This window comes from Panthera pardus, unplaced genomic scaffold (genome assembly GCF_024362965.1).
Source record: "Panthera pardus isolate Hobbes unplaced genomic scaffold, ASM2436296v1 HiC_scaffold_17, whole genome shotgun sequence".
NCBI lineage: Eukaryota > Metazoa > Chordata > Mammalia > Carnivora > Felidae > Panthera > Panthera pardus.
In genome coordinates, this window is record NW_026526732.1 from 42,561,075 (window position 1) to 42,588,108 (window position 27,034).

The window sequence follows — 27,034 nt, forward strand, 5'->3', positions numbered from 1 at the left end:
GAAACTGGATGAAGGTCTATTATTATAATACACTGCCTCTTCCTGCACAGTGATCCTCATATACATATCTCATGGTGTCACTATGGAATCCAACTGTGTCCTGCTACTTCCAAGATTAATCTCTCTCCTGTAAACGTGCCAAATATGACCCTTTCAATTGTGGCCGATTTGCTTCTGTAGCCTCTTCACCTCCTCCTTCCAGCCTACCAACTCGAGCACCTGAATGTTAATGCCTCTTTCTTCGCTTCTTTCCTTGCCTCTTCTATTGGGTTAAAAGGGGATTGGTTTCCACAACACCTACCTGGAGCATTTCTCTAACGTTAACACTTAATCACACTTAACGGTGTAAACGTTGATTTTTTGGGGTGTGTCTGTCTGATTATGAGGGCATCTTCTCATAGTTCCTAGCAAGGTGCTTGGTTAAGGAGTAGGAGTCAACAGATGTTGGCTGTTAGAGAAAAACAACCATTCACGTAGTTAAAAACTTTTCAAGCTACTTTCAGTTTCACTTTTACTGAATTCTGACTCTTCGTTCTCCATTCCCTCCCTTCTACAAGCACATGGTGAGGGACAGCGAGCACACCTGAAACTTCACTTAGCCGCCGGGCAGGTCTCCAAGGGGCACTCCCTCCCACTCAGGAAGTCACGTCAACGTGATGACGTCACACGTACCGCAGACGTCCCGCCGTCAGGCCCACCCATCAAAACCTTCCGGGCTGTCTTTTTTGCGGTTAGCGGTGACAACTTGAACTCTGTTCGTACGGAAGGCCGGCAACGACAAGTACATAAGGGGGGTCCTTGAGGACCCGTGCTTCCCTAAAGTAAGGTGACTTGTTCCCGGAAAGACGCGCAGGCAGCCGAGGACCCACCCCCAAGCGCTTGCCGCGGTCTCCCGGGGAACGGCGTAGCGCACTGGCCTGGGTGGGGTGGGAGCGCGCGTGCGCAGTGCGCGGCATTGGCGCCGACCTGGAGTAATGGGCGTGGGTGTTTGATTCTTGCAGAGGATGGCCCATTTCTCTGGCGAGGACGAGGTGGTGATGCAGACGATGCTGAGGCAGTTGTTCCAGAGCGTAAAAGAGAAGATCACGGGTGCCCCCTCTCTGGAGTGCGCCGAGGAAATCCTCTTACATCTGGAGGAAACTGATGAAAATTTTCACAAGTAAAATAGCTTTTGATGTCTTAAGCAAACAAACCAGCTGATCCAGAAAGGGTCAAAGTGTAGTTAAAGAATGTTCATTTGATTATTGTTGTTAACATAGCGCCCAAGTTTGAGGTTCATTTTTTTTTCGTTTATTTACACAAATATCGAATTTATGTATTCTTTATTCTTTACTTACTTTCCAAAGCTTCTGTCTCCTTTGTGTTTCTGCTGCCACAACCAACATATCCTAATTCTTCGTTTTTCCTCATGGGCAACACAGTAACAATAATTGAAAATTGTTCATGTTTTTCTAAGAGGAATTCTGTTATTTCAAAGGATTCTTGTCACTGTGCCTGTCACATTGGCTTAAAGCAATGAGTTCTCAAGATCTCTGTTCCTTGGCTGATCTGGTATTTCAGTGGCTGCCCCAATTCCCCATTCTGAGCACTGTAGGAATACTGACGTTAGATTGTTAACTTCCTATCGAATAGTTTAAGTTCCTATGAAGGGATAAGGCACATACTCAAATGTCTGTGATACATGTCAAAAATATAAGTGCTGTAGAAGAGCTACAGAGTACTCTGGGTTTGCGAGCAGTAGAAATAGTTTAATGAGAGAGGTACCACTTGAGATCAATCTTGAAGGTTACGTTTCTTTAGAGACCTTTTTTTTTGTTTTGGTTCATTTAATTTAAATTAATCCTCTCCATTGAAACGTTTTCTTGCAGGAACCCAATTAATTATTATTGGTAGTAGTATTTTAAATTCAGTGGTTGTATTTCATTTTGATCTCACAGAGATGTTTAAAAAAAAATTTTTTTATGTTACCTTTACTGACTCTGAAATTCTATTTATCTGGAACTCGTACTCATTTCCTTTATGCGCATAATTGGGTTTTTGAGCCCTTTAATGTAAAAGTTTGTTTTTACTTGCAGTTTTATAGGGGGAGTATTTATAGTTTTCACCAGATTCTCAAGGGAGTTTTCAAAAGTAAGGAATTCTTGTTAATATAGTTACTGATTTCATTGGTATTTATGGTTATACATAAAGTTTCTTCGTATTTCCATGATTTTCCTGTTTATTTCTTAATTAAATCCACTACAAATAGCTGTTATTTGTGATCATATTTATTTTGGGAGACATTACAGAACAGCTTTTATTGGTTAACTATTGATTTATTACTTAAACAATAGACTATGGAATAATTGCAATTTTCTCAAATTAAGGTTTAATTAATAATGTTTTATAAACTCCTGTAATACAAGTTCACCTCACACGAATCCACATGAAGCATTAGGTTTGGGGTTTCATTTCTGGTTTTTATTTCACATACAAGCAGTTGTTTAAATACTTTGTAAATTATTATGTCAGTTTTTGCTAGGATCATATTCTCGGCATTTGTGCATTTTGTCTAGATTTTCAAATTCATTGGTAAAAAGTTTTTCATTAAAATCCTGTAGTTTTTAAATATTTTTAACATCTATAGCTATATATCCCCCTTTTTATTCTTCTCTTTGATTTGTGCCTTCCCTCTTCTGTTCTTCTAGGGGTTTCTTTTAGTCTTTTAAAAGAACCAGCTATTGGCTTTGTTCCTCCTTTGTATTATTATATGTTTTATGGTTTTAAAATTTCTGCTGTTTATTTCTTTTCTTGGAAAAATTTTTAAAACTTTTGTGATGAATGGTTAGCTCATTAATATGCAGCTTTTTTTCTTTTTTTCTTTTTTTCTTCAATGTAAATGTTTACCTGTATTGCTTTAGCTGCTTCAATTTTAGAATGCTTTTCAAGTTTAAGTTAGGTCATTGTTGTTCCTCTTAGTAGTTTAATGACTGTTGTAATAAAGTAATTTGCTTTTCAGCAGTGCATTAGATTAAATGCCTGCTGATTACCATTCATACTTAATGTTCACTGTTTACTAAAGAGATTTACTTTTGGCCTACCTAAAAAAATCCAGACACTCTCAAATTATAACTAGTTTGTAGTTTTAAAAGTAAGCTTTATAATCCTCAAAGTTTTCTTTTCTTTTTTTTTTTTTTTTGCATCTATTTATTTATTTATTTATTTATTTGAATTTACATCTAAGTTAGTGTATAGTGCAACAATGATTTCAGGAGTAGATTCCTTAATGCCCCTTACCCATTTAGCCCATCCCCCCTCTCACAAACCCTCCAGTAACCCTCTGTTTGTTCTCCATATAATCCTAAAAGTATTTTAAGTAGCTTGTAGTCTTAAAAGCATAGATGCTAAAAGTCATGTGTTAGCTGCATTAACCTGAGATCTGTGCCTTAGGAGGAAGGAACTCTTTATGTAGGAGAGAAAAAGAGGAGGACTTGCTTGTCTTTGGTATTTTCATAGACTCTCACAATTCAGTCGGGTATTAAAGGTCAGTTAGTACAGTTATACTTGGTCTTTGTTTTCACTGACCTAACTCTCCTTGACATTGTACGTTAAGTCACTTAGGTATGTATTGCTTCCAAAAGTGTTTCCTACTTCAGAATTATCTCCCTTCCCTTCTCTACTATCAGAACATTGGTTTCTTAAATCCACCCAACGTTGTCCTGGTATTGACAAGGACAATTTTATTAAAGAGACTTATGGGGGAACTGGTGTCTTTAGGCTATTGTATTTTTGTATGAAGATATTTAAGACAGTTGAGTCCATACATGATGGAATTAGGTACTATAAAAAATTAAAGTGGGAGAAATTGCAGTCACTTGGGGAAAACCATCATGTAAACAGTATAGCCCTATCTGGGGGTTTGCCCCAGTGGGCAGCTTCCCTAAACTACTATCTCTGCTTTGTATAGCATCTTCTATTTTTCTACCTTAAACTGTACAAATTCTTTAAAATATCCAAACTTTCCCTCTCTGTCTTTGAAAGTGGCAGCAAGGATTTGAGGGCTGTGGGAGGGGAGGAGAGGTAGGGATGAGGATATTGCTGTCATTATGTGTGCATGTGTTGTGTAGATTCCCAGAAACCAAACTGGCCCTGGTTTTCACTCTTGGCTACGCTAGAATCAGGTGGGCCCCATGTAAAAAAATACTGATGCTTGGGCCTCATCATGAATGAATCAAAATTTCCTGAGCAGCTTGGCAGAGGGGGAGTGGTAGAGTCTGGGCCGTAGTGATTTTCAAAAAGCTCTCTAGGGTTGAGAACGTGCAGAATTGTAACGTGCAGCCAGGGTTGAGAACCACAGAGTTAGAGCATATTTACTTGCATTTACACAAGAATTGTGGTGTGTGTGTGTGTGTGTGTGTGTGTGTGTGTATGTATTTATTTTAGTAATTATCAACTGTGATGATTATAAGAGTCTCTAATGCAAATGCTCAGTTTTGTAACCCTCACATCCAGTATATTTTTGGTTTGATACAGAGGGAACACAGTAATAATTTGTTGATTTAGGTTTATTTTTTGTTTTATAGAAGAATGTACCACTGATTTTTTAAATCTGTGAAATCCATTTAAATGGTACCTTCAAGAAAACCTCCATTGTGTAAAGTGATATCCATGTATAGAGAAATGACTAAGAATTACATGCGTGTCTCCATAATTAATGAATGCATTTCTAGTAATTGTTTATCATGACTCAGAAGCCTATTCTTTGACCTAAAAGTTTGTACGTGATGTAAAGCTTGTTCGTTCTATTGCATAACCTTTAAAAAAAATTTTTTTTAACATTTATTTATTTTTGAGAGACAGAGCACAAGCAGGGGAGGGGGCAGAGAGAGGGGGAGACACAGAATCCGAAGCAGGCTCCAGGCTCCGAGCTGTCAGCACAGAGCCCGACGTGGGGCTCGAACTCACAAACTGTGAGATCATGACCTGAGCCGAAGTCAGACACTTAACCGACTGAGCCACCCAGGCGCCCCTCTATTACATAATCTTTTATATACTAATATGATATATAAAGTTAGGTTGGTTATATAATAAATCTTTTGATTCTGAAATAAGAATTCCAAATATCAGCGTTATAATTCATAACTTACTCTAATAAAGTCTCTTTTTAAAACATACCAATACCGATAATTTTTTCTATATATGGTTGAAAAATTTCTTGCTTATTTAAATAACTAAGAGAATGATGTCTTGAAACAAAAACAAACTTGTACTAGTGTTTTTATGTTCTTATGTTGTAATAGTAATCTGTGTATCAGTGCATATTTTGGTATAGACATTTTGAACATGTCAGAAATTCATCATGAAAGAAATAATTAAGTTTTCTTGGAAAAATCTAGGTAATAAAGCTGGAGAACAAAATGGAAAAAAGTGAATGTTCTTTTACTCAACTTTGTAAATTTTCTGACATAAATGTAAAAAATTTCATATTTGCCAGTAGTAAAGCAAAGTGATGAGGTTCATTGCTGTCTATTTTAGTTGAGCTGCTTCTGAAATGTAGTGAGGTAAACATATTTTTCCTTAGTAGCAAATGCCTGACTCAGGTTTTTAATGTCCTTCTTTGAGGAATATTTGGAAAAAGATACTTTGCATTCACTTGGTGATAGCGTCTTTGAAACCAAATGTTTATTTTTTCTCATTAAATTACTTTTATGGTAACAAATAAGGTTAGTCAAACATGTATAGTACATTTGGTTTGAAAAGTGTCAAAGTATAGCTATGTGTAATAGACAACAGTTTTTGCATTGGGATTATCATTATTATTATGTAGTGGGAACTGACATTTAGCAAGGTCATGTGTTTTGTCTAAGGTTACAAGATTGACCAGTGTAAGATTTAGAACTTAAGCCTGAAACAAAGGGATTTGTAGAGTTCTAAAGATAAAATTATTTACTAATTGTATAGATCATGTCCTTTAAAAAAGAAGAAACTTTGTTATTAGAAAATTTAAATTATTTTTTTAATGTTTATTTATTTTTGAGAGAGAGCACACACAGGCTGGAGAGGGGGAGATAAAGGGGGACAGGGGACTTGAAGCAGGCTCTGTGCTGACAGCAGAGAGCCTGATGTGGGACTTGAACTCCTGAACTGAGATCATTACCTGAGCTAAAGTTGGACGCTTAATTGAGCCATCCAGGCACTCCCTAGAATATTTTAAAATGACCAAGAAAGAAATATTAATAGACTTCAGTTAAAATACAAATGAATGGAAGTTGTATTTATTGTAGTCCATGGCAAAGAGGTATTATTCCCATAATATTGTAGTCTTGGTCTTTCCTGTGCAATTAGAGTATATTAATCTGAAAATGTTAAAGGAGTTTGCTAAAACTAATTCTGAGGAAAGGACTTAAACTGTAGCAGAATTGCTTTAATTAAGCCTAGTAAGGATCTTCTAACATAAGTTATTAAGTATGTACATTTTTTTTTTTTTTTGAGGGAAGTTTTACATTTCTTAAATAGAAATTTTAAACATAGAGATGATTCACCAGTATCTTTAGTGGTAAGGATTTTATGTTGTTTATAATACTTGTATGAATGGATGGTGAAAGGTCAAACTGGCATTCTGCAGGCCATATTGGGTCTACGGATGTGTTTCTTTGGCTTGGTTTTAAAAAATAGTAACATTTAAAAATTGGGAGATAGCACATAAGGTAGTTTTCTGGCTTCTATTAAAACATTGAAAAATCCACATCAGGCTGTAATAGTCCTAAATGGCAGTAAGTGGCTAAAGCCATGTGGAAGCTCTTCCTTTTAGCTGAGACACATCCTTTTATTTCACCACCACCTCTTCCTTTTCTCTCTTACACGTGGCTGGCTTTAGTTTACCTGTCTACCCCCAGTGACGCTGAGTTTGCAATCCCTGTTATAAGTATGGGACCTTTCGAAAGTCTCTTGTGCATCCAGGGCTTTTGCTTTTATACAAAATATGAATATAGCTACACCAGAATAATTTCTAAAAGTGATGCAATGGGTTGATTTAAAAAGCTGTGGTTATCATCAATCTTTTAGATTAGATGAAGACTTCATAAGAGCAACTGGATGGCACCAATACTACGAGGATTACAGTGAAAGCAACATAGTACTTAATTTTATGATTAAGTACATAATAATTAAATATATTAAGTGTTATAGTATCTCCCAGCCCATAGCAATAATAATTCTCTATCCTGGGCACTACTACAGAAGAATAGTATTCCTCGTAGGATTTTATGGGGTATTGCCATGAATTCAGATAGTAAAAGAACCAACACAAAATGAATTGTCACGTGAGAATTTGAAGACTTGGATTTTTCTTACCCAGAGTAGAAAGGTCTACTTGCAGAAATGACTATTTACTAATTTAAGATTGGAAGCTTGAGAGTTTTCCAATAATCTTTGAGTTAGTAGAGCATCCAAAGGGCTATAGGCAGCCTGGTAGTGCTCCCATGATAGGAGCTCCCATGCTCCTTATCTTCCCTGGAGATTTTTTTTTTTTTCTTAAAAGAGCAATAACCCATTAGGCAATATTTAATTTGGGGGTTCTTGGGTTCATTTAATTTGGAAGATGAACCAAAACCTTGAAATATTTTGAATGGAGTCTTCTGGGAGATACTACTGTGGCCACAGATAAAAGTGATGTCATTTAAAAAAAGTATGTGGTTATTCAAGTTCCCAAAAAGGAGGTTTAAACTTTTTGTCAGCATATTTGCTATATCATATAGATGGTGATAAATAGTGGGAGGTTTTGTTTTGTTTTTGTTTTTGATGTGTCTTATTTTAGACTGGTATTCTGTTAACTTTCTTGAATACATTGTATTAATGGGCTTTCCTTGTATTTCCTCACTGCCTTAGTTATGAAAATATCATAACCTGCTTGCTTACAGTTTGGGCTTTAAACAAAGCAAGCACAAAATTTATATTAGTTAAATATTCATTTCTCCTAATTGCTTGATTTGTGGCAGAGAAATGGGACTGATAAAACTAAGGAATAATTCACTTTTCTGTAGTAAATGTTGATGGTGAGATGTAGAATTCATCTTCAGAGAGGCCGTTCCTTTAGTTTCAGAGAATTAACTCCAGCTTGCCCCATGTTTTGTTTCCCACTGAGTGTCTTAGAGATGTGAAGGAAAACTGGTGTGTCTGATTAGCCTAGGGCAGGATTATGAGGAGGATCAAGATTGTTTTTAGGGACTGTTTATCTTTTTACACTTTGTTCCACATTCAATTTTCTCTGGCTGGCTGTGAGCTCAGACTGATTGGGCTCAAGAGATTCTTTATTCCTGGATCCTTTTTCATTTACAAGGACATTTTATTTTTTTTATTTTATTTTTTTAAGATTTGATTTTTAAGTAATCTCTATACTCAATGTGGGGCTCAAACTAAAAATCCTGAGATCAAGAGTTGCATGGTCCACTGACTGAGACAGCCAGACACCCCTACAAGGACATTTTCAAGACAGCAGTGATACATTTATGGTATTGGAATTTCAGATATTCTGATTCTTTAGAAGGTTTGTGGTGGTGGAATAGTTGTGGTGGAGAACACACGTATTTTTTGCTCTTCAGATCACATGCACATCTGTCAACTTTAGTCTCAGAGCTAGTTGTGGAGGCAGTTTAGGGACTGTCAAATGTTAAAAAAATTAAGAATATCTTTAAAAGATTCTCTTGAAACCTTAATCTTTGAATTCTTGCTTATATAAGTCTTTACCATTTTGTACAGAATATGCAAATATTTGGCTTATAATTACAAATATACAAGCCAAAAAATAAGTTAGCATTTAAAATGGATAGGAAGTTATGCTTGTATAAGGGAAGGTCTTCCAAGTGATGTAAGGCAATGATGACTCCCCAGAAGAGGCAAAAACTTCAAAATTGCATGAATAATTATTAGAGGCTATTTTTAGGACATGTGATTCAGTAAGTTTTGGGTTTTGTTTTTCTTGGAGTATTTCTGAAACTTTGTGTTTGCCATTTTGGTCTAACACTGCAGGTCATTATGTTTACAAAATCACTTTGTTTATCTCTTCTGTTCTTAATAGCTATTTTCCTAAAGCTTAGAAGTTACTAGCTAAGGGCACTTGGGTGGCTCACTCGGTTAAGCATCTGATCTTGATTTTGGCTCAGGTCGAGATTTCACTGTTTGTGAGTTCAAGCCCCACATCTGGCTCTGCACTGGCAGTGCAGAGCCTGCGTGGGATTCTCTCTCTCTCTCTCTCTCTCTCTCTGCTCCTCCCACACTCTGCACTCTCTCTCTCTCTCTCTCTCCCTCCTCTCTGAAAATAAGTAAATAAACTTAAGAAAAAGAAAAGTTACTAGCTAAACGTTGAATGTAAATATTAAACATTTAAAAGTAATTTCAATGAATAACTTAAACTTTTAAGTAAATTTTATTTTTAAGTTTAATATGCCAATTATTATTTTGAGAAAATAAAATGTAATAGATTTACCTCTCTAAAGGGAAGAAATGTAAATAATACAAAAATTAGTAAAAATATGAGTATTACATTTATTTATTTTCCTTTCCAGTTTCAGTTGAACACTATAGAACCTCTTATTTTATTTCTTAAATAGTTTTGGAATTTTTGCATCTTGGGGAGAGTGTGGGGTTGTGGGGATAATACTGGTTTTGGAGTAAGGTTGACCTGAATTACTAGTTGGTGAATTTGATAAGGCTTTTTAACTTTTCAGTCTGTGTCCTCATCTATTTACCTATCTCATGTGGTAAATAAAGCAATATTAATAAAGTGCTTAGCGCAGTGTCTAACACATGGTAGTCACTTAAAAGTCCCTCCTTGCTTATATGCAAATCAACATGTTTGATGGTTTGTGGAGAAAACTGAGTGTGGCCTCATGTAAGTGGAGATGCAGTAATTAAGGGGCTTGATTAATTAGGTATTTAAATGCCAAGCCAAGGAAGTTGTATTTGGAAAATAGCCAATAATTAGTTTTAAATACAAGAAATATTTATTGGGTATGAGTGAAATGACTCTAACTCAGAAATAATGAGATCCATGACTTTTGAGGACCAAGATGCCTACAGTGTTCAGGATAAATACGAGAGGGAAGAGGGTGAAAGAAGACAAGCAAGAAGACTGCTGTAGTAATGTCTGCGTGAGGTGATGTGCTTTTGCACTGATCAATAGAAATGGAAAGAAAAAAAAAAGAGGAAGTGATGAAGCCAAGGGATGTGTAGGAAATGTTAACAAGTGTCTATGAGTAGGTGGATTGATAGAGTGAGTGGGCATGGGGTGTGGAAAATGCCAATGTCCCAGAAAAAAACAACATAATTCTAGATTGGCTTGATGATTTGGGATGAAAAATTTAATCCTGGTTCAAGGTAAGAAATCTGAGTATTTCATAAATCTTTCTGTGCTAACATTTTCTTCTGGATATGGTTAATAAGTGAGTTCATGATATTGACTGCATTTGTTTTTTAAATTTTTTTTTAGCTATGAATTTGTGAAATATCTTAGACAGCATATATATAACACTTTGGGGTCCATGATTGAAGAAGAAATGGAAAAATGGATGTCTAATCAGAATCAGGATGAAGAATCTGGCTATGACACAGTTGTACAGCATGTTACTAAAAGAACCCAGGAATCTAAAGAGTGAGTATGTTCACAATAATACTTGAAAGCAATTTTCTCTCAGCAGGGCATTTTGAAAGCACCCCTAACCCATGTCCTTCATAGCAGCTAGGATGATGCTTTAAAACAATCAGTCAGATCCTGCCACTTGAGTCCACTCAGCATTCTGTGAAGGCTTCTCATCTCATTCAAAGTAAAATTCAGAGTGTAGCCCAGAAGCCCCAAACATGAGCCTTCTGTTCCCTCTCCTTCCTCATTTCTTACCATATTCCCTCTCACACTGCTCCAGCCACCCTGGTCTTGTTCTTTCTCAAATAGCTAAGCAAAGCCCTCCCTTAGGGGGATGGTTTACATTAGGGCTTAGTCTTAGTGTTGTATATTCTGTGGAATTGTACAAATTTATAACGACATGTATCCACAATTATAGGATTACGCACAGTAATTTCACCGCCCTAAAATCCTCTATGCTCTGCCTCTTCATTCTTCCCCCTCCAAATCCCTGGCAACCACTGATCCTTTTATTGTCTGCGCAGTTTTGCCTTTTCCAGAATATAATATAGTTGGAAACACATATTATTTAGCCTTTCAGATTGGCTTCTTTTGCTTAATAATATGCATTTAAGTTTCCTCCATGTCTTTTCATGGCTTGATAGCTTATTCATATCTAGCACTAAGTAATACTCCATTGTCTGGATGTATCAGACACCTTGGTTGCTTCCAGATTTTGGCAGTTATGAATACAGCTACAATAAACATTGTGTGCAGGTTTTTATGTGGGCATATGTTTTCAACTCCTTTGGTAAATACCAAGGAACATGATTGTTGGTCATGTGGTAGGTATGTATAGTTTTGTAAGAAACTATAAAATTGTCTTCCGGGGCGCCTGGGTGGCTCAGTCGGTTAAGCGTCCGACTTCAGCTCAGGTCACGATCTCACGGTCCGTGAGTTCGAGCCCCGCGTCGGGCTCTGGGCTGATGGCTCAGAGCCTGGAGCCTGCTTCCGATTCTGTGTCTCCCTCTCTCTCTCTGCCCCTCCCCCATTCATGCTCTGTCTCTCTCTGTCTCAAAAATAAATAAACGTTAAAAAACGTTAAAAAAACGTTAAAAAAAATAAACGTAAAAAAAAAAAAAATTAAAAAAAAAAAATTGTCTTCCAAAGCGGTTGTACCCTTTTGTATTCCCCCAACGTTGTATGAGGTTTCTTGTTGCTTTACTTACTCACCAGCATTTGATATCCATGTTCCAGATTTTGGGTGTTATAATAGTAGTTATCTAATAGTAGTGTAGTAATATCTCGTTGTTTTAGTTTGTGTTTCCCTGATGACATAAGATGTGGAGTATCTTTTCATATACTTATTTTGTCATCTATATATCTTCTTTGGTGAAATGTCTGTTAAGATCTTTGGCCCATTTTTTAATCAGATTGTTATCTTATTGTTGAGTTTTAAGAGGTGTGTGTGTGTGTGTGTGTGTGTACTTTAGATAATAGTCCTTTATCAGTAAGTTGTTTGCAAGTATTTCCTCCAAGTCTGTAGCTTGTCTTTGCATTATCTTGACAGTGTCTTTTGCAGAGCAGATATTAATTTTCATTTTAATTAAGTATAGCTTATCAGTTACCTATTTCATGGATCATGCCTTTGGTGTCATGTCTAAAATGCCATCACCAAACCTAGGGTCATTGAGACTTCCTTCTATGTTATCTTCTAAGAACTTCATAGTTTTGTGTTTTACATTTAAGTCTGTGATCCATTATGAGTTAATTTTTATGAAGGGTGTAAGGCACATGTCTAGATTGATTTTTTGGTGTGTGGGTGTCCAGTTGTTCCAGCACCATTTGTTAAAAAGACTATTTTTGTTTTATTTTATTGCTTTTGCTCCTTTGTCAATGATCAGTTGATTATATTTAAGGGTACTTCTGGGCTCTTACTCTGTTCCACAGATTTACTTATCTTTTCTTTTGTGAATACTGCACTGTATGATTACTTAGGTTTATAGTTTCAAAGTCAAGTCTTGAAGTTGAGTAGTGTTAGTTCTCCATCTTCATTCTTCTCCTTCAGTATTGTGCTAGCTATTCTGTTTTTTCTTTTTTTGCCTCTTTGTATAAGCTTTAGAATCAGTTTGTTTATATTCACTAAATAACTTCCTGGGATTTTGATTGGGATTGCATTGGATTTATAGATGAAGTTGAGAAGAATTTACATCCTGACAATATTGTATTGTCCTAATCTATGAACATGGACTATTTCTCAGTTTATTTAGTTCTTCTTTGATTTCTTTCAATTGAAATTTATAGTTTTATTTATACTGAACTTATATATATTTTGTTGGGTTTATACCGAAGTGTTTCATTTTTGGGGTACTAATGTAAATAGTATGTTTTAAATTCCCAATTCTACTTGTTCATTGATGGTATACAGAGAAGTGATTGATTTTTGCATATTAAATTTGTATCCTGCAACTTTGCTATAATTGTTTGATTCTAGGAATTTTATTGTCAGTTTTTTCAGGTTTTCTGCATAGATGATCATGGCATCTACAAACACTGTTTTATTTCTTCCTTTCCAATCTTGCTTCCTTTTTACTTTTCTTGTCTTATTTCATTAGCTAGGACTTCCCATAGGATGTTGAAAAGCAGTGGTGGGAGGGAATATCCTTGGCTTGTTTCTAATTCTCCTTTACTTTTTTAAGGTCTCAGTTCCATGTCTCCTTACCAGAGAGGCCTTCCCTGATCTCTCTATATAAAACAATGGCCTTTCCCTTTTTACTTTTTCTCTTTCTTACCTTGCTTTTTTTTCTTCTTAACTTTTCGTCACTGATTAATATGGGATAATATATGTATTTGCTTATTTTATGCTCATTTTCATTGTCTCCCCACTAGAATGTAAACTCTCAAAAAGTAGATAATTTTATTTTTTCTATTTCTGTGTCCATAATGCCTTGAAAATGCCCAGCAAATGTTAGGTATATAATAGGTACTTGTTGGATGAATTAATGATATTGTTTCTTGCCATTATAATCAATTTTATGTTATTGATGTTTGACATAATTCTGACTTTAGCAGTAAATTATTTTTTCTTTTCCCTTATTATATATCACATGCATTTAATAAGTAACTACTGTATGTTAGGTTTTAAATCTTGGGGCTATACTGTTAAATAAGATGCCTCCTACCCCCAAATAATCCATAGTGTTTTTAGGAGTCTAACATTAGACTGAAAAATAAATTTGAAATAGGTAATTTCAATACAGGATGGTAAGTGCCATGATATATGCAAAAGATCACATGGAAATATGGAGGAAGAGGATGTTAGTTAGAATATACTAAACAGTTATCACAAATAGACACCAAAATGCAGTGGCTCAAAGAAAGCACTTTTTTTTTCCTCTTATATAACAGTTTAGAAGTACATGAATGCAGCAAAGGTAGGTGGATTTTCTGAATGACTTTATCCAGGGACCCCAGGTTCTTTCTATTCTATTGTTCCATCATATCTGGGATAGGAGCTAGTCAACTTTTTCTGTAAAAGGCTGTATAATAAATATTTTAGGCTTTGCAAGCTGTTGCAGTAATAATACAACCATAGACACTATGTAAATAAGAGTGTGTGTATGTTCTAATAAAACTTTACAAAAACAAGTGGTAGGTTAGTTTAGGTCCAGAATATGTATTTTACCAATCTCTGTTCTTGAATATTGCCTTCATCTGCATAGTTGGAGCAGCCACACTAACTCCACAACAGGATTTCAGCCTGGACAAGAGAAGGGAGGGTAGAAAGCAAGATTCTTTATTTACTCACTTTCTACTGGCTAAAACATGGTCATGTGCCCAACTTACCTATAACAGAGACTGGGAAGTTTAATACCTAACTGATGACCATGTGCCCACAGTGAAAACTTGAGGAGTTTTAAACTAATACTACGTGGAAGAGGGGGAGGACGGATACTAGAGACAAACCCTTGAATAAGGGGTCATGCAGCATAGCTGGACAGTAGTCATGGAAAAACTAAAAAAAGTACGTTAGTCACTTATGAGCTCAGTTTTTGTTAAATCAATTTTAACTCCATAAAACTTTAAGATATCAGTGCTAGAAAATACCTTGGAAATTATTTGTTCTAAGGTCCTTAATTTACAGGCCCAGAGAGGCAAATTCAGTGATTTGCTTAGAGAGGTACAGTTGTGTGATATTGGAGGCCAGTGTAGAGCTTGTCTTTCTCTCACTTCCCTTTTAGGACCACTTTTTGGTATATGTTGCCCTGTAAGAATTCATACATATTTTTTTCTAGTTTTTTTTTTTTTTTTCTAGTTACTTGTGTTATTGACTCCCTGCTAATCTATTATAGATTCCTCAGGGTAGGATTTGTGTGGTATATACATGTCTGACCTTCAGCCCTAATGCTCTCCATGTGTATTGTTCCTTGCTTGCCTGCCTTTCTGCTCTGACAGAGAATGAGAACCATATAGTTTCTGTTCGATTTGGTGTTTTGAAAACCATGCCTTTTCGGGTGCCTGGGTGGCTCACTTGGTTAAGAGCCCAACTCTTGATTTCAGCTCAGGTCATGATCTCGTGGTTTGTGAGTTCGAGTCCTGATTCAGCCACTGAGCTGACAGTAAAGAGCCTGCTTGGGATTCTGTCTCTCTCTCACTCTGCTCCACTCCCATTCCCGAACATGCTCTCTCTCTCTCTCTCTCTCTCTTTCTCTTTCTCTTTCTCTTTCTCTTTCTCTGTCTCTGTCTCTGTCTCTGTCTCTGTCTCTGTCTCAAAATAAATAAACTTTAAAAAACAAAACCAAAAACAACCCCCCCCCCCCCCCAAAAGAAATGGCTTTTTGACTAAAAAGGTCGTGAGGCTCAAAGTTGGCCAGGTGAATGGAAACCTTAAATGGAAGCCAAATGGTTACCAAAGACATTAAGGAGGCACTCTGGGTTCTTGAGAAGGGGGCAGCATGACAAAATGTCTAACTCTCAAAGTACATTTTAATATAGAGTAGTAACTGGGATGATATAAAGGCATTAGGGAGGCACTCTGGGTTCTTGAGTAGTGGGTAGCATGACAAAATGCCTAACTCTTACTCAAAGTGCAATTTAATACAGAACAGTCACTGAGATGAAAGATGGTTTAGGGTTTCCTTCTCATATGTAAGCTCAGCTACTTGGATATTCCACATTTTAGTGTTTCAGTCCTTGGCATATGATTGACAATTTGAAGGTCTGTTTTTTTTCTTTACCCCTAGCATGAAATGTGACACAACAGAAGACTTTGGGGCTATGAAGGGCAGCATGGACAAATAGTTTTCTGGTTTTCCTTTTAAAAAAAATTTTTTTAAGTTTTATTTATTTAAGTAATCTCTACACCAATGTGGGGCCCATCCCCAAGATTAAGAGTTGGATGCTCTTCTGACTGGGCCAGCCAGGTACCCCTTCTAGTTTCTCCGTAATTCATACTTGTTGTAGCTCTGTTCTTTAGCTTTTAATTCTTAGGGTAACTAGTGTATTAGGTAATATTAAAAATTGCCTTCTGAAGCTAGATGGCAATGATTTTTTTTATTGTAATAAAAATTTTATGGAATTTTTATACATAGTAAAATCTTTTAAATTTGGATCCCACAAATTTATTTTTGGTAATGCTTTGGACATATGACATTTGCTTTGTTAATTCTAGTCTCTGGGCTTGGATGTATGTGATGTGTCTAGGAGCTGTTGGCAATCTGGTTTCTCTCCATGCTGGGCCTTACTTCCTATTGCGGTTTGAAGGCAGATATGGAAGCTTAGAATGTGGCTCATCTTTCCAGTATTACAAAAACTGTATTATGTACTTGAGCTTATGTTACCTATTGTATTTTAAAGCATTAAATATGATTTATTTTTAAATAGTTAAACTCTTTATGACATTGGACAGGACCTCTTTCTCTTTGTGACAACTGATTATATTACCTAAACAAATCTGTTATTGAACAAAGCAACAGTGTATGCCTATCAATAAATTAATAAAGTTCAAAGCACTAAGATATATTAAGTAAAAGCCATTCAGATCAAGATTTCCTAATTCTTGATTTGCAGAAAAAACAAACACTAGAGTCATCTTCATTTTTGGATAATATAATTTCTAATAATCTATTTCTGTTAGTACTATAAAACTTATTCTAAAAGGAGTATTAAAATATTTTATTAGAGAATGAAAGAATTTTCATATTAAAAGCAAAGTTTTATATGGGACTATTAGGAAATTATTTTTTTATCTCTGGGTAAGTCATTTAATTTTCTTGTGTTTTAGTTCATCCATGTGTAAAAATTAAAACAATAATAATTACCTCATAAAGATGTTAAATATCTTAATGAATGTTTGTCTTCTGCTTTGTGAACCATAGATGAAAGATTTTCAGTTGTGCAGAGTATTATTTTCTTTCTTTCTTTCTTTCTTTCTTTCTTTCTTTCTTTCTTTCCTCCTTTCCTTCCTTCCTTCCTTCCTTCCTTCCTTCCTTCCTTCCTTCCTTCCTCTCTTTTCTTTTCTTTCTTGTGTATGTGTGTGTGTGTGTGAGAGATTCTTCAGAAATTACCTAGGACTAATGATTAGTCAACAGTACTTTTATTAACAGCATTTTTACTGTAATAATTACAGATTATTTTCTTAAACATTTTGATATTTATTTTTATTTGAGAGAGAGCACAAATGGGAGAGAGGGAGAGGGAGAGGGAGAGGGAGAGAGAGAGAGAGAGAGAGAGAGAGAGAGAGAGAGAATGAGAGAATATTAAGCAGGCTCCATGCTTAGTGCAGAGCCCTACGCAGGGCTCAGTCCTACGACCCCGGGATCATGATCTGAGCTGAAAACCAAGAGTCAGACAGTCAACCAACTGAGCCACCCAGGTGCCCCGATATTTATTTTTTAAATAGAGTTTTATAGAATAAAGAATTCATTTGTAGGGTCTATCATCGGTTCCTCATATATGTAAGAACTACTCACCATGTAAAATTTTCAGGGTTAATTGATGTGGTTTTTATTCATTACCTCTTAGAACTTTTTCTTATTTTTACTTCTTGGAGTATTGATGAGGCTTCTTAATAGTGTTCATAGTCCATCCTGTGTTTGTTTTTCTTTGGCTTTTTCAAAATGGCAGTGGCTACTATTTAAGTATATAGTTCATTTGATATTTAGGGTCTGGCTCTCTAGCTTTTTTGTTTGTTTTTGATGTTTAAATTTTAAGAATTATTATTCTTGGGGTGCCTGGCTGGCTCAGTTGGTAGAGCATGTGATTCTAGTTCTTGGTTGTGAGTTCGAGCCCCATGTTGGTGGAGAGATTACTTAAAATTTTTAAAAACAATAAAAAGAAAAGAATTATTCTTATTTTTTTCTCTGGACAGTTTGCTGATACTTCTTGCAGAATTCATGTTGGTATTTTCAAACAGGTCTGGAGGAAACATGTCTAAAATGAAACTTAAAGATTTTCTGTGGATTTTACTTACCCATAATCTTACCTTATACATCATTGAGATTTTACTTTTATATGTCTTCATTAAATTACCATATTGTAATTTTTAAGGGGACAGGACTTCTCTTGTTTACATGGCTATACCTAACTGCAAAGGAGTCTGGGGACTGTAGTTTAGACTTGTGTCCAGCTATAATCCACTTACTGTGGAAGAAGAGAGCAGCTTTTGATGGATAGGTCTTGATTGCTCCCAGGGCATTGTTATGTGTCCCTATTTCTTGCTGCTGAGAATGTGTAGAGGAGAAAGCTGGAGCCTCTTCTCTGTTATCCTATAGCTACTTTGCCAATTAGTCTAATGAGTGTCTTAGGATTCTTTCTTGCTCTTTGTATCCTCTTACCTCAAACTTGGATCTTCCCTGGACTCTTTCTTACCTCTGTAACAGTTCTCTTCTGTACATGTTTTCTTCCTATATTGTTTCTAATTATTACCATCTAATTTAATATTTTTGTGTTTTCTCACTGTTTCTGGTGCTTTGAAAATCTATACATCTATAACTATGTATTATATTAAATTTGCTTCTAGTTATATATTACATAAATTATGTTGCTAAATCATTAAATGTATGAGAATATATTTTAAGTTATGTATAGAATTATGTAATTTGTATTACATAATTTGTAATATGTATAGAATAATATGTAATTTGTATCATAATTTAAAATAGATCGTAAAACTCCTTTAAACTTTAAAATCTTAGTCTTCTATCCAAATCCCCCAGCATGGTTTTATCCTTTAATATAAGAATAACTCACCTATTCTTCCTTTGATTTGTGGAGTTACAATGACCCATATACCAGAAATATAAAGAAAGAGGAAGTTTCTGTGCCTATTTTCCTCAAGTATTTTCATTATTAAATGATAAATGATAAATATATGTATCATACTTTATATTTACAAAGAACTTTCAGATACATACTCTTATGTTTTGCTACAGCTAAGTGAAATAGGTCAGCTAGATTGTATTCTTTTTGTCACATTTTATAACTGAGGAAAATGAAACTTACCTGGGATGACAAATCTGGTATGTAAAGTCATCAGGATTGTAATCCAGGTTTTCTGATTGCAAATTTAGTATTGTATTCACTATGTTTACTTAAATATTTATGGCTTTTTTGTTTTAAATGTAGAAATTTCAATGGTCCAGGTCACATATTCCTCATTTGTAAATAAAGGGTTAGATTAGATTTTTTTTTTATAGTTTCATCTAGCTCTAAAATTCTATTTCTAGGGTTTTGGGCATCTCAATCTAATATTAATGTGGATGCTTGAGAGTTTGCACTTAATAAGTAGAGAAATTTATTTATAAGTTCTTTCTGAGATTTTCAGACCCATGGAGCTAAAAGGGATTTAGAAGCCATCCATTTCAAACTCTTACCTATTTCAGGAATCCCTTTTTTAACATTACTGACAGTGGGTTTTTTAGTCTCTGTTTTGAAGGGCCCACTGATAGCTTAACTCTTATTTAGGCCTCAATGGTGGCTATAGGTGCCTATAGATATAAAGTATAGACAGGGAAAAGGGAAAGAAAGAAAATAGAGGAAGGGAGGAAAATAGAGAAAGAGGTAGAAATAAAACAAGGAATAAAAGTGACATGTAAAATAGACTGTTTTGATAGTATGATAATAACAGTTGACTGTTGCTAATTACTGGTATCCATACCATTGGAACATCTTGCCTTAGATTCTGTTAATTTTACTACCTTGGTCCATGTAATCAGATGAAGAAACCTGGGGAATAACACATGTTTTAGATTTCCTATTAATTTTTATTTCTGTTGTATGAATTGTTGTGCCATTTGTTCCTTAAGAAAAACTGACTTGCATTTTTTTTCTTTAGAATTGTGCTTTTAAAGGGACTTTACAGAAAAAATAATAAGATAGTTTAATTGAGCTGAGTGTTTTAATTTGTGCTAATAGTCTTTTTCTTACCAAGACTGCTTTGAATTTAAAGATACAAAGAAATGATGCATTCCCTGAAGAACATCATGATGGTAGTGGTGGAATCTATGATTAACAAGTTTGAAGAAGATGAGGTACGAAGTCAAGAGAGTCAGAAAAAAATCCAGAAGGAGAAGAGCAACAGTTACTGCACAGACAATTGCTCTGATAGTGATTCATCTTTCAATCAGGTGTGTTGTTTTGTTTTGCATTTATGTCTTGAAATGATTATTTATTTATTTAATGTTTATTTTTGAGAGAGACAGAGACAGAATGCGAGTGGGTTAGGGACAGAGAGAGGGAGATACAGAATCCGAAGTGGGCTCCAGGCTCCGAGCTATCAGCACGGAGCCCGATGCGGGGCTCGAACTCATGAGCTGTGAGATCATGACCTGAGCCGAGGTCGGACGCTCAACCGACTGAACCACCCAGGTGCCCCTTGAAATGATATTTAATAATCAGTAGCTTCAATACATTTTTTGTTAGCTAGATTTTTTTCCGCTTTCCAGTTTTAAGATTTATCTAATCTTAAATAATTAATCTTAAAAATCTTAAAATCTTAAAAATATATTTATCTAACCTTAAAGATTTAGTACATGAAATAACATCTTCTAGAATTATATGTTCAGTGATTGATTACATTATATCTAAGACAAATCTTAATGAGGTATGGAAATAAACTAATTGATTTTGGATTCAAAAAATAACATTTGAAAGATCTGCTTAAGGTTTAAACAAAACATCTTATTCCCAATTGATTTTTATTAATCAAAGTTTAACTACATTATAGATAAGATATAGAGATAAAACATTTCCCTTATCTTCTGAGATGAAAGTTGCTCTAAATTGTTAGTTTTAAAACATGAGCTTCTTTTTGGCATCAAGAGATTTGAGGTTTTACATTTTCTCTTTCCAGGTTATCGGAATCCTTGTCACTTGGCTAGAGCAAAGCTAGCAGAAAGGCCACTGGTTAGACTAGACCTAATAGAAGACAAAGGAAACTAGTTAGAATAAAGCCTTATGCATGTACCATGAACTTCCCCACAAAAACTTTCAGGCCAGGTAGAGTCGGTCTGACCTTTCTGTGAATCCTACCTGATATTTCTAATGAAACATTTTCACCTAATTAGTGCTAATGTTGGGATATAGCTATAACAGATCCTAACTATATGCCAAAAAGGGATTTGGGGAGTTGGGGTGAAATGTGAAAAAGTATGTATATTGGTCACAGTTGAGACTGCACTTATGGAGGAAAAATGTTTGGAAGTAGTTAAGGCAGAACTTAAAAGTTGCTCTGCTAAGGAGAGATTGTGCTAAGTTTTGAATTTTACAAGTCAAGTTTGTTTTCTTTATTTTTAAAGATTTTTAATTAATTAATTAGTTTTTTAAGTTTATTTACTTATTTTTGAGACAGAGAGAACATAAGTTGGGGAGAGGCAGAGAGACAGGGGGACACAGAATTCAAAGCAGGCCCCAGGCTCTGACCTATCAGCGCACCACAGCCTGATGCACAAGGCTCAAACCCACGAACTGTGAGATCATGACCTGAGCCAATGTCGGACGTTTAATGGACTGAGCCACCCAGGTGCCCCTCAAGTTTGTTTTCTTGATATGATGGAGGAAATGGCAAAGATTATGAATTTTCTTCACATTGTAGCCCTTAATATTTCCTTGTTGACGTACTCTTTGGAAGAAACTGGGTTATAGGGATTTTAGTTTTGTTTTATTTCAGTAGGTTTATGGAACTGCTTCTTCAGATCAAGGACTTTCTGGAATTAAAAAGCATAGGAAAACCCAACTTTAGGACTCTGGGGGCTCACAGGATCATACTTTCTTACTGATTTAATGAACCATCTGTTTACATTGGAATTGAACAATGAAAGAAAAATAAAATGGAATATCTTTAATTTGTTCTAAGAAGTCCAGGTGTTCAGACTAAATTATTTCCAGTCCTAGAATTGTAGGTTTTTGAAGAAATTCAAAGCTTTGGTAGAAATGGGGTCATACTTTCTAAAGATGTTCTTGTTTTTTATTTTGTTCAGGTTTTATTCTTGGGAACAAATCAGACTTTAAGTTTATATGGCTTCTTTTGGGATGTCCACAGGGTATAACTGCATTTTCAAGTGTTTGCCCCATGAGTATGACTTTATTTCAGAAAGCTCTAATTGAGTTGAAAGTGAACTGTGTCCACCAACAAGGCATGGGATCCCTGGACTTTTGGAAAAAAGATATGAATGCCACAACTACCCTGACAGCTCTTTTAGTTTGGCAGAACTCTAGGAGATGTGTGGGTATGCTTTTGCTTAGTGAAAGGAGACTCTCTTACGTGTAAATTACTAAAGAGAGGCTGAATTAATATGTTCAGGGTTGAAAAGGTGTCCGAAGATATATCAGTCATTCATTCCAATAAATACTGATGTTGGTAATAATGCTTTCCAAATTGATAAATTATTTGCTCTGGACTTAGAAAAATCTGAATTGTTCTGTGAATAACATTGAGTAAACAATTCTGATGCTGCTGTTGGTTTTTTGTTTGTTTTTTCATTTGATAATTTCATTTTATTTTTTTTTTTAACTTACATCCAAATTAGTTAGCATATAGTGCAACAATGATTTCAGGAGTAGATTCCTTAGTGCCCCTTACCCATTTAGCCCATCCCCCCTCCCACATCCCCTCCAGTAACCCTCAGTTTGTTCTCCATATTTATAAGTCTCTTCTGTTTTGTCCCCCTCCCTGTTTTTATATTATTTTTGTTTCCCTTGCCTTATGGTCATCTGTTTTGTCTCTTAAAGTTTTCATGTGAGTGAAGTTATATGATATTTGTCTTTCTCTGACTAATTTCACTTAGCATAATACCCTCCAGTTCCATCCACGTAGTTGCAAATGTCAAGATTTCATTCTTTTTGATTGCCGAGTAATACTCCATTGTGTGTGTGTGTGGGTATATGTGTATATACATATATATATATATATATATATATATATATGTATATACACCACATCTTTTTATCCATTCACCCATCGATGGACATTTGGGCTCTTTCCATACTTTGGCTATTGTTGATAGTGCTGCTATAAACATGGGGGTGCATGTGTCCCTTTGAAACAGCACACCTGTATCCCTCGGATAGATGCCTAGTAGTGCAATTGCTGGGTCATAGGGTAGTTCTATTTTTAGTTTTTTGAGGAACCTCTGTACTGTTTTCCAGAGTGGCTGCACCAGCTTGCATTCCCATGCTGTTTTGATACTAGTAGAAAATTTCTAGTTTGCGAAGAGTAGGCTTTATTTCATTGTTATTATTTTTAAAATTGCAGCCTGGTTATATATGGATTTCTGACCTATTATTGAAAATCTTTGGACATGGTTGGCCTTGGACACTATTAATGTATGTTTGAGAATATTAAAAAATAGAGAGATTGGTTTTTATTATAATTTTGAACAGAGCACTGAAAAGATTTGGTATTGTGATTAAACCTTGAAAAAAGTAAGGTAATGAAAACCTTGAAAGAAGCAAGGTAATGTTGGAAAGATAGAAATAATAATACTAGCTGTCTGTTATTGAGATTTCTGCCATATATTGGTCCCTGTACTTGACTTTGTCTTTACTATAGGTGTTACTAGTCAACTTTACAGGAAAAAAAGGCAAGGTTATAGGTAAGTAATTTGCCCAAACTCATATTGCTAGTTAGGAGTGAACTGTGAATTTAAGCCTGGTTTCTCAGCCTCTAAAGTCTTTGTTCCATGCTTATACTACCTGGAGACTGCTTGAGTTCAAATCTTGGTTCCACCACTTACTAGCTGTGTGACCCTGGACAAATGTCTTAACTTCCCTGTGCCATAGTGTTTCTCATTTGTAAAATGGGAACGATAATACCACTTAACCTCATATGGTTGTTGAGACTGTTAACAGAGTTAATGTGTATCAAGTCCTTAGAACTGTTGCTGCTGCTCTATATATGTTAGCTTTCATGTCTTAAAGGATGTGCTGAAGTGGATGCCATTCAGAGACATACTAAAATAGACAGTGTCTCAGCTGTGGTCCTGTATGGTTTCTAACTGAGCTTTTCTGGGTCATTTTCTACAGCTGAGAAGGAAGCGGATTACCTCTAATATACATTAAGCTTTTAAAAGTCATGTCCTTTTCTAGTGCAGTTGTTTTGTTTTCTTCTTTCTTAACCATATTCAGTGTGGTACAACACAGGCATTTTGCTGTTTTATAGTGTGCAAACTATTTAATTATGTTCCAAAGGAACCTCAAGGTGTACACTGTGTGGAGGAGGTGAGTTTAGGATAGCATTAACCTGTTGCCCTTGCATAATGTGAACCTACTTAAGGCATTTACTGTTTATTTGCTTTCAAGACAGGCTGTGTTTGAAACCCATCCTTGGTATCTATGGTAGGCAGTTTAAAGGACCCCTTGAAGATATCCACGTCTGAATCCCCCAAACCTGTGAATATATTAGCTTACATGGCCCAAGGGTCTTTGTTAATGTGATTAAATTAAGGATCTTCAGCTGGGAAGACTATCCTCATCAAGGAGAGTCAAATATAATCAATCACAGCCATCTGTATAGGAGAGCCTCAGGAGGGTCAGAGTCAGGGAAGGTACTGTGTGGGTTGAAATAGAGGCTGGAGTGAGGTGGTTGTTGGCTTTGAGGATAGAAGGAAGCCTATGAGCTAAGGAAAACTGCAGGCAATCTTTAGAGGCTGGAAAAGGTAAGGAAATGAATTCTGCCCCAGAGCCTCCAGAAGCAACACAACCCTGCTGATGTGTTTTAGATTTGTGACTTCCAGAACTGTAAGATAATAAATGCATTGTTCTTTTGAGTCCCTAAGATTATGGTAATTTTTAAATCGGCAATAGGAAACTACTGTATTAGGGCCTCTATCCCTGCTAGTTCACCTGTCTTCACCTCTTACACAAAGGCCAGGGCTGGTCTTTCCTGTTTTTTAATTCATAGAAAAGGAGATACTATTCCTTCAACTTTGTGCTTGAACCACCTCCTGGGAACAGTCTGAACTCCATCTTGTGCTAGGCTTTGAATTTTTCCAGTAAGATTTTTTGTGTAGCTTTTTCCCTTTATTGGGTGGATGGTCTCTCTTCTGTCTTTGAGAGTATTTGCTTTCAAGGACCCTAATGTATGTTTTATCCGGACTTCTCAAACCTTAGAGTATTTTGAGTTCAACCCATTTTCTGGCCTCTCCTACAGTCTTCAAAGCTTTTACAGTGCTCTTTTTGGTGAGGAATTCTGCTTTTGAGGATTTCATGCTACGGAGTCTTGTAAGACTCCTCTTTTTCAGCAACATCAGCCAGAGAACAGGAGGAAATACACAGCCCAAACTGCACTTCACAAGTTCTTCCATCTCTAGTTGCCCTCAATTCATAAGATTTTGATTATTCTTGTTTTATAAGCAGAAAAAGATAGGAGCCTAAAGTCTTAAAAGCAGAAATGAAAGGGAAAGGTAGCTGAAACTAGAGAACAGGAAGATGGTAGCATTGATAATGCAGCTGCTTCATTTTAGGTTGGAGGCAGGTGGATTGCTGGGGAGGTTTGGGCAGGTGCAGGTGTGAACTTGCTTGCTTGCCTAATAGTTATCTCTTGAGACAGTCTGACACCAGAAAAACTAATTTCTTTGATTAACAGTGCTAAGTATCTTCTTGATGAATATCTAAAGTTTCTTTATACTTTAAAATATTAATAGATTTTTGTTATTACCTCTCAATGGCAGCACTTTTAAAGTGAAAGCTGTTTTTGTTAAACCATAAAACATAGGAAATTAAGGAACATTTTTCACTTGGAAATGTTTTTAAAGCATTGCTTTTGTTTTGAATTAGTAACTTTGCTCCATATTTAAAGCATAATGAAAGGCAGGCGCATAATTTAAAAAGTTTTAGAAGCACTAAAATTTGAAAAAGCTATTCTATAGGAAACTAAGTCATTCTGAATCTTGGAGACAAACCAGTCTGAAATAAAGTTTTGCTCTGCCATTGATGAATTGTAGACCTTGGTTTCTTCTCTCGGTGCCTCGGTTTTCTTATCTGTTACAGTGGAGATAGTAATAGAACCTACCTTATAGGTTTGCTTTGTGGACTTAATGTATGTAAAGCATTTTCAGCACAACCTGGCATAAGAACTAAATGTTTGCTGTTGTCCTATTTATCATCATTGGGTGACTTTTAAAATTAAAAATAGAGAAATTGTGCATTTAGACATATTAAAGCCTGAAATATCATTAGGTTTGATAGTTATATATTTCTTATTTCCAATAGTTATATTGTTCAGACCACAGTAATGTTGTCTGTCTTTGCTTGTATTTTAGTGGTTTATACAGTTTACAAGCCAAACATTTGGAGACTTCTAGGGTACATTAATTTTGAGGGTAGTTTGATTTTATTTAAGTGTAGTCATTGAATAATGTGAATATTCTTTAGTATATGTTGTAATTAATTATAACTGTTAGCAAAAAAATTACAGAATGATTAATTTTTGCAATCTTTAGTAAATTTCAATTGAAAGAAATCTATCCCAATCTTATTTTAGCATATAAATACCTTTAATTAGGATCTATATGATTATACAGAGGACCAAATCTTAGATTATCGATCTTATTTCTTGCTCTTTCTCCTTAGACTGTGCCAGAAATGATTGTGTAGTTTATGCTTTAACATATGTAAATATGTTGGGGAAGAAACTTCCTTTTGGAAGGTGTCTACCCATATTGATACTGCCAACAGATATGTTGCTCTACAAATCAAGTGGGCCGATACTACTCACCCCAGGAATTTTCAATCTAAGAAATATCTGCAACAGCTGAAAAATCTTAACAAATTGGTATTAAATGGGACACACTATCTACTTTGCTCCAGTTAACAAAGTTATTAGTTGGTTGCTATCGCAATTGATGTTCATTCACTGATGCACAATAACACACAGCTACCTTAAAAAAACAAAAGGGTAACCTTTAAGGCAAATATTAGGCTCATTCTGATGTCCAGTGTAAC

General features: G+C 35.5%; 1 protein-coding gene across 4 annotated transcripts in view; it reads left to right on the forward strand.

Moving 5' to 3' along the window:
- The first annotated feature begins 679 nt into the window (after nucleotides 1-679).
- The window catches only part of TBC1D32 (TBC1 domain family member 32), a 200,187-nt gene continuing 173,832 nt past the window's right edge, over nucleotides 680-27,034 (forward strand). For 3 of the 4 annotated variants that reach the window (XM_019418222.2, XM_019418225.2, XM_019418224.2), the window contains exons 1-4: nucleotides 680-821; nucleotides 1,002-1,159; nucleotides 10,466-10,627; nucleotides 20,043-20,220. In XM_019418222.2, the coding sequence (XP_019273767.2) occupies nucleotides 1,005-1,159; nucleotides 10,466-10,627; nucleotides 20,043-20,220 (495 nt within the window). In that variant the 5' untranslated portion in view covers nucleotides 680-821; nucleotides 1,002-1,004. Of the gene's footprint in view, nucleotides 827-1,001; nucleotides 1,160-10,465; nucleotides 10,628-20,042; nucleotides 20,221-27,034 lie in introns of all 4 variants that reach the window. The other variant, XM_019418223.2, reaches the window with a different exon arrangement.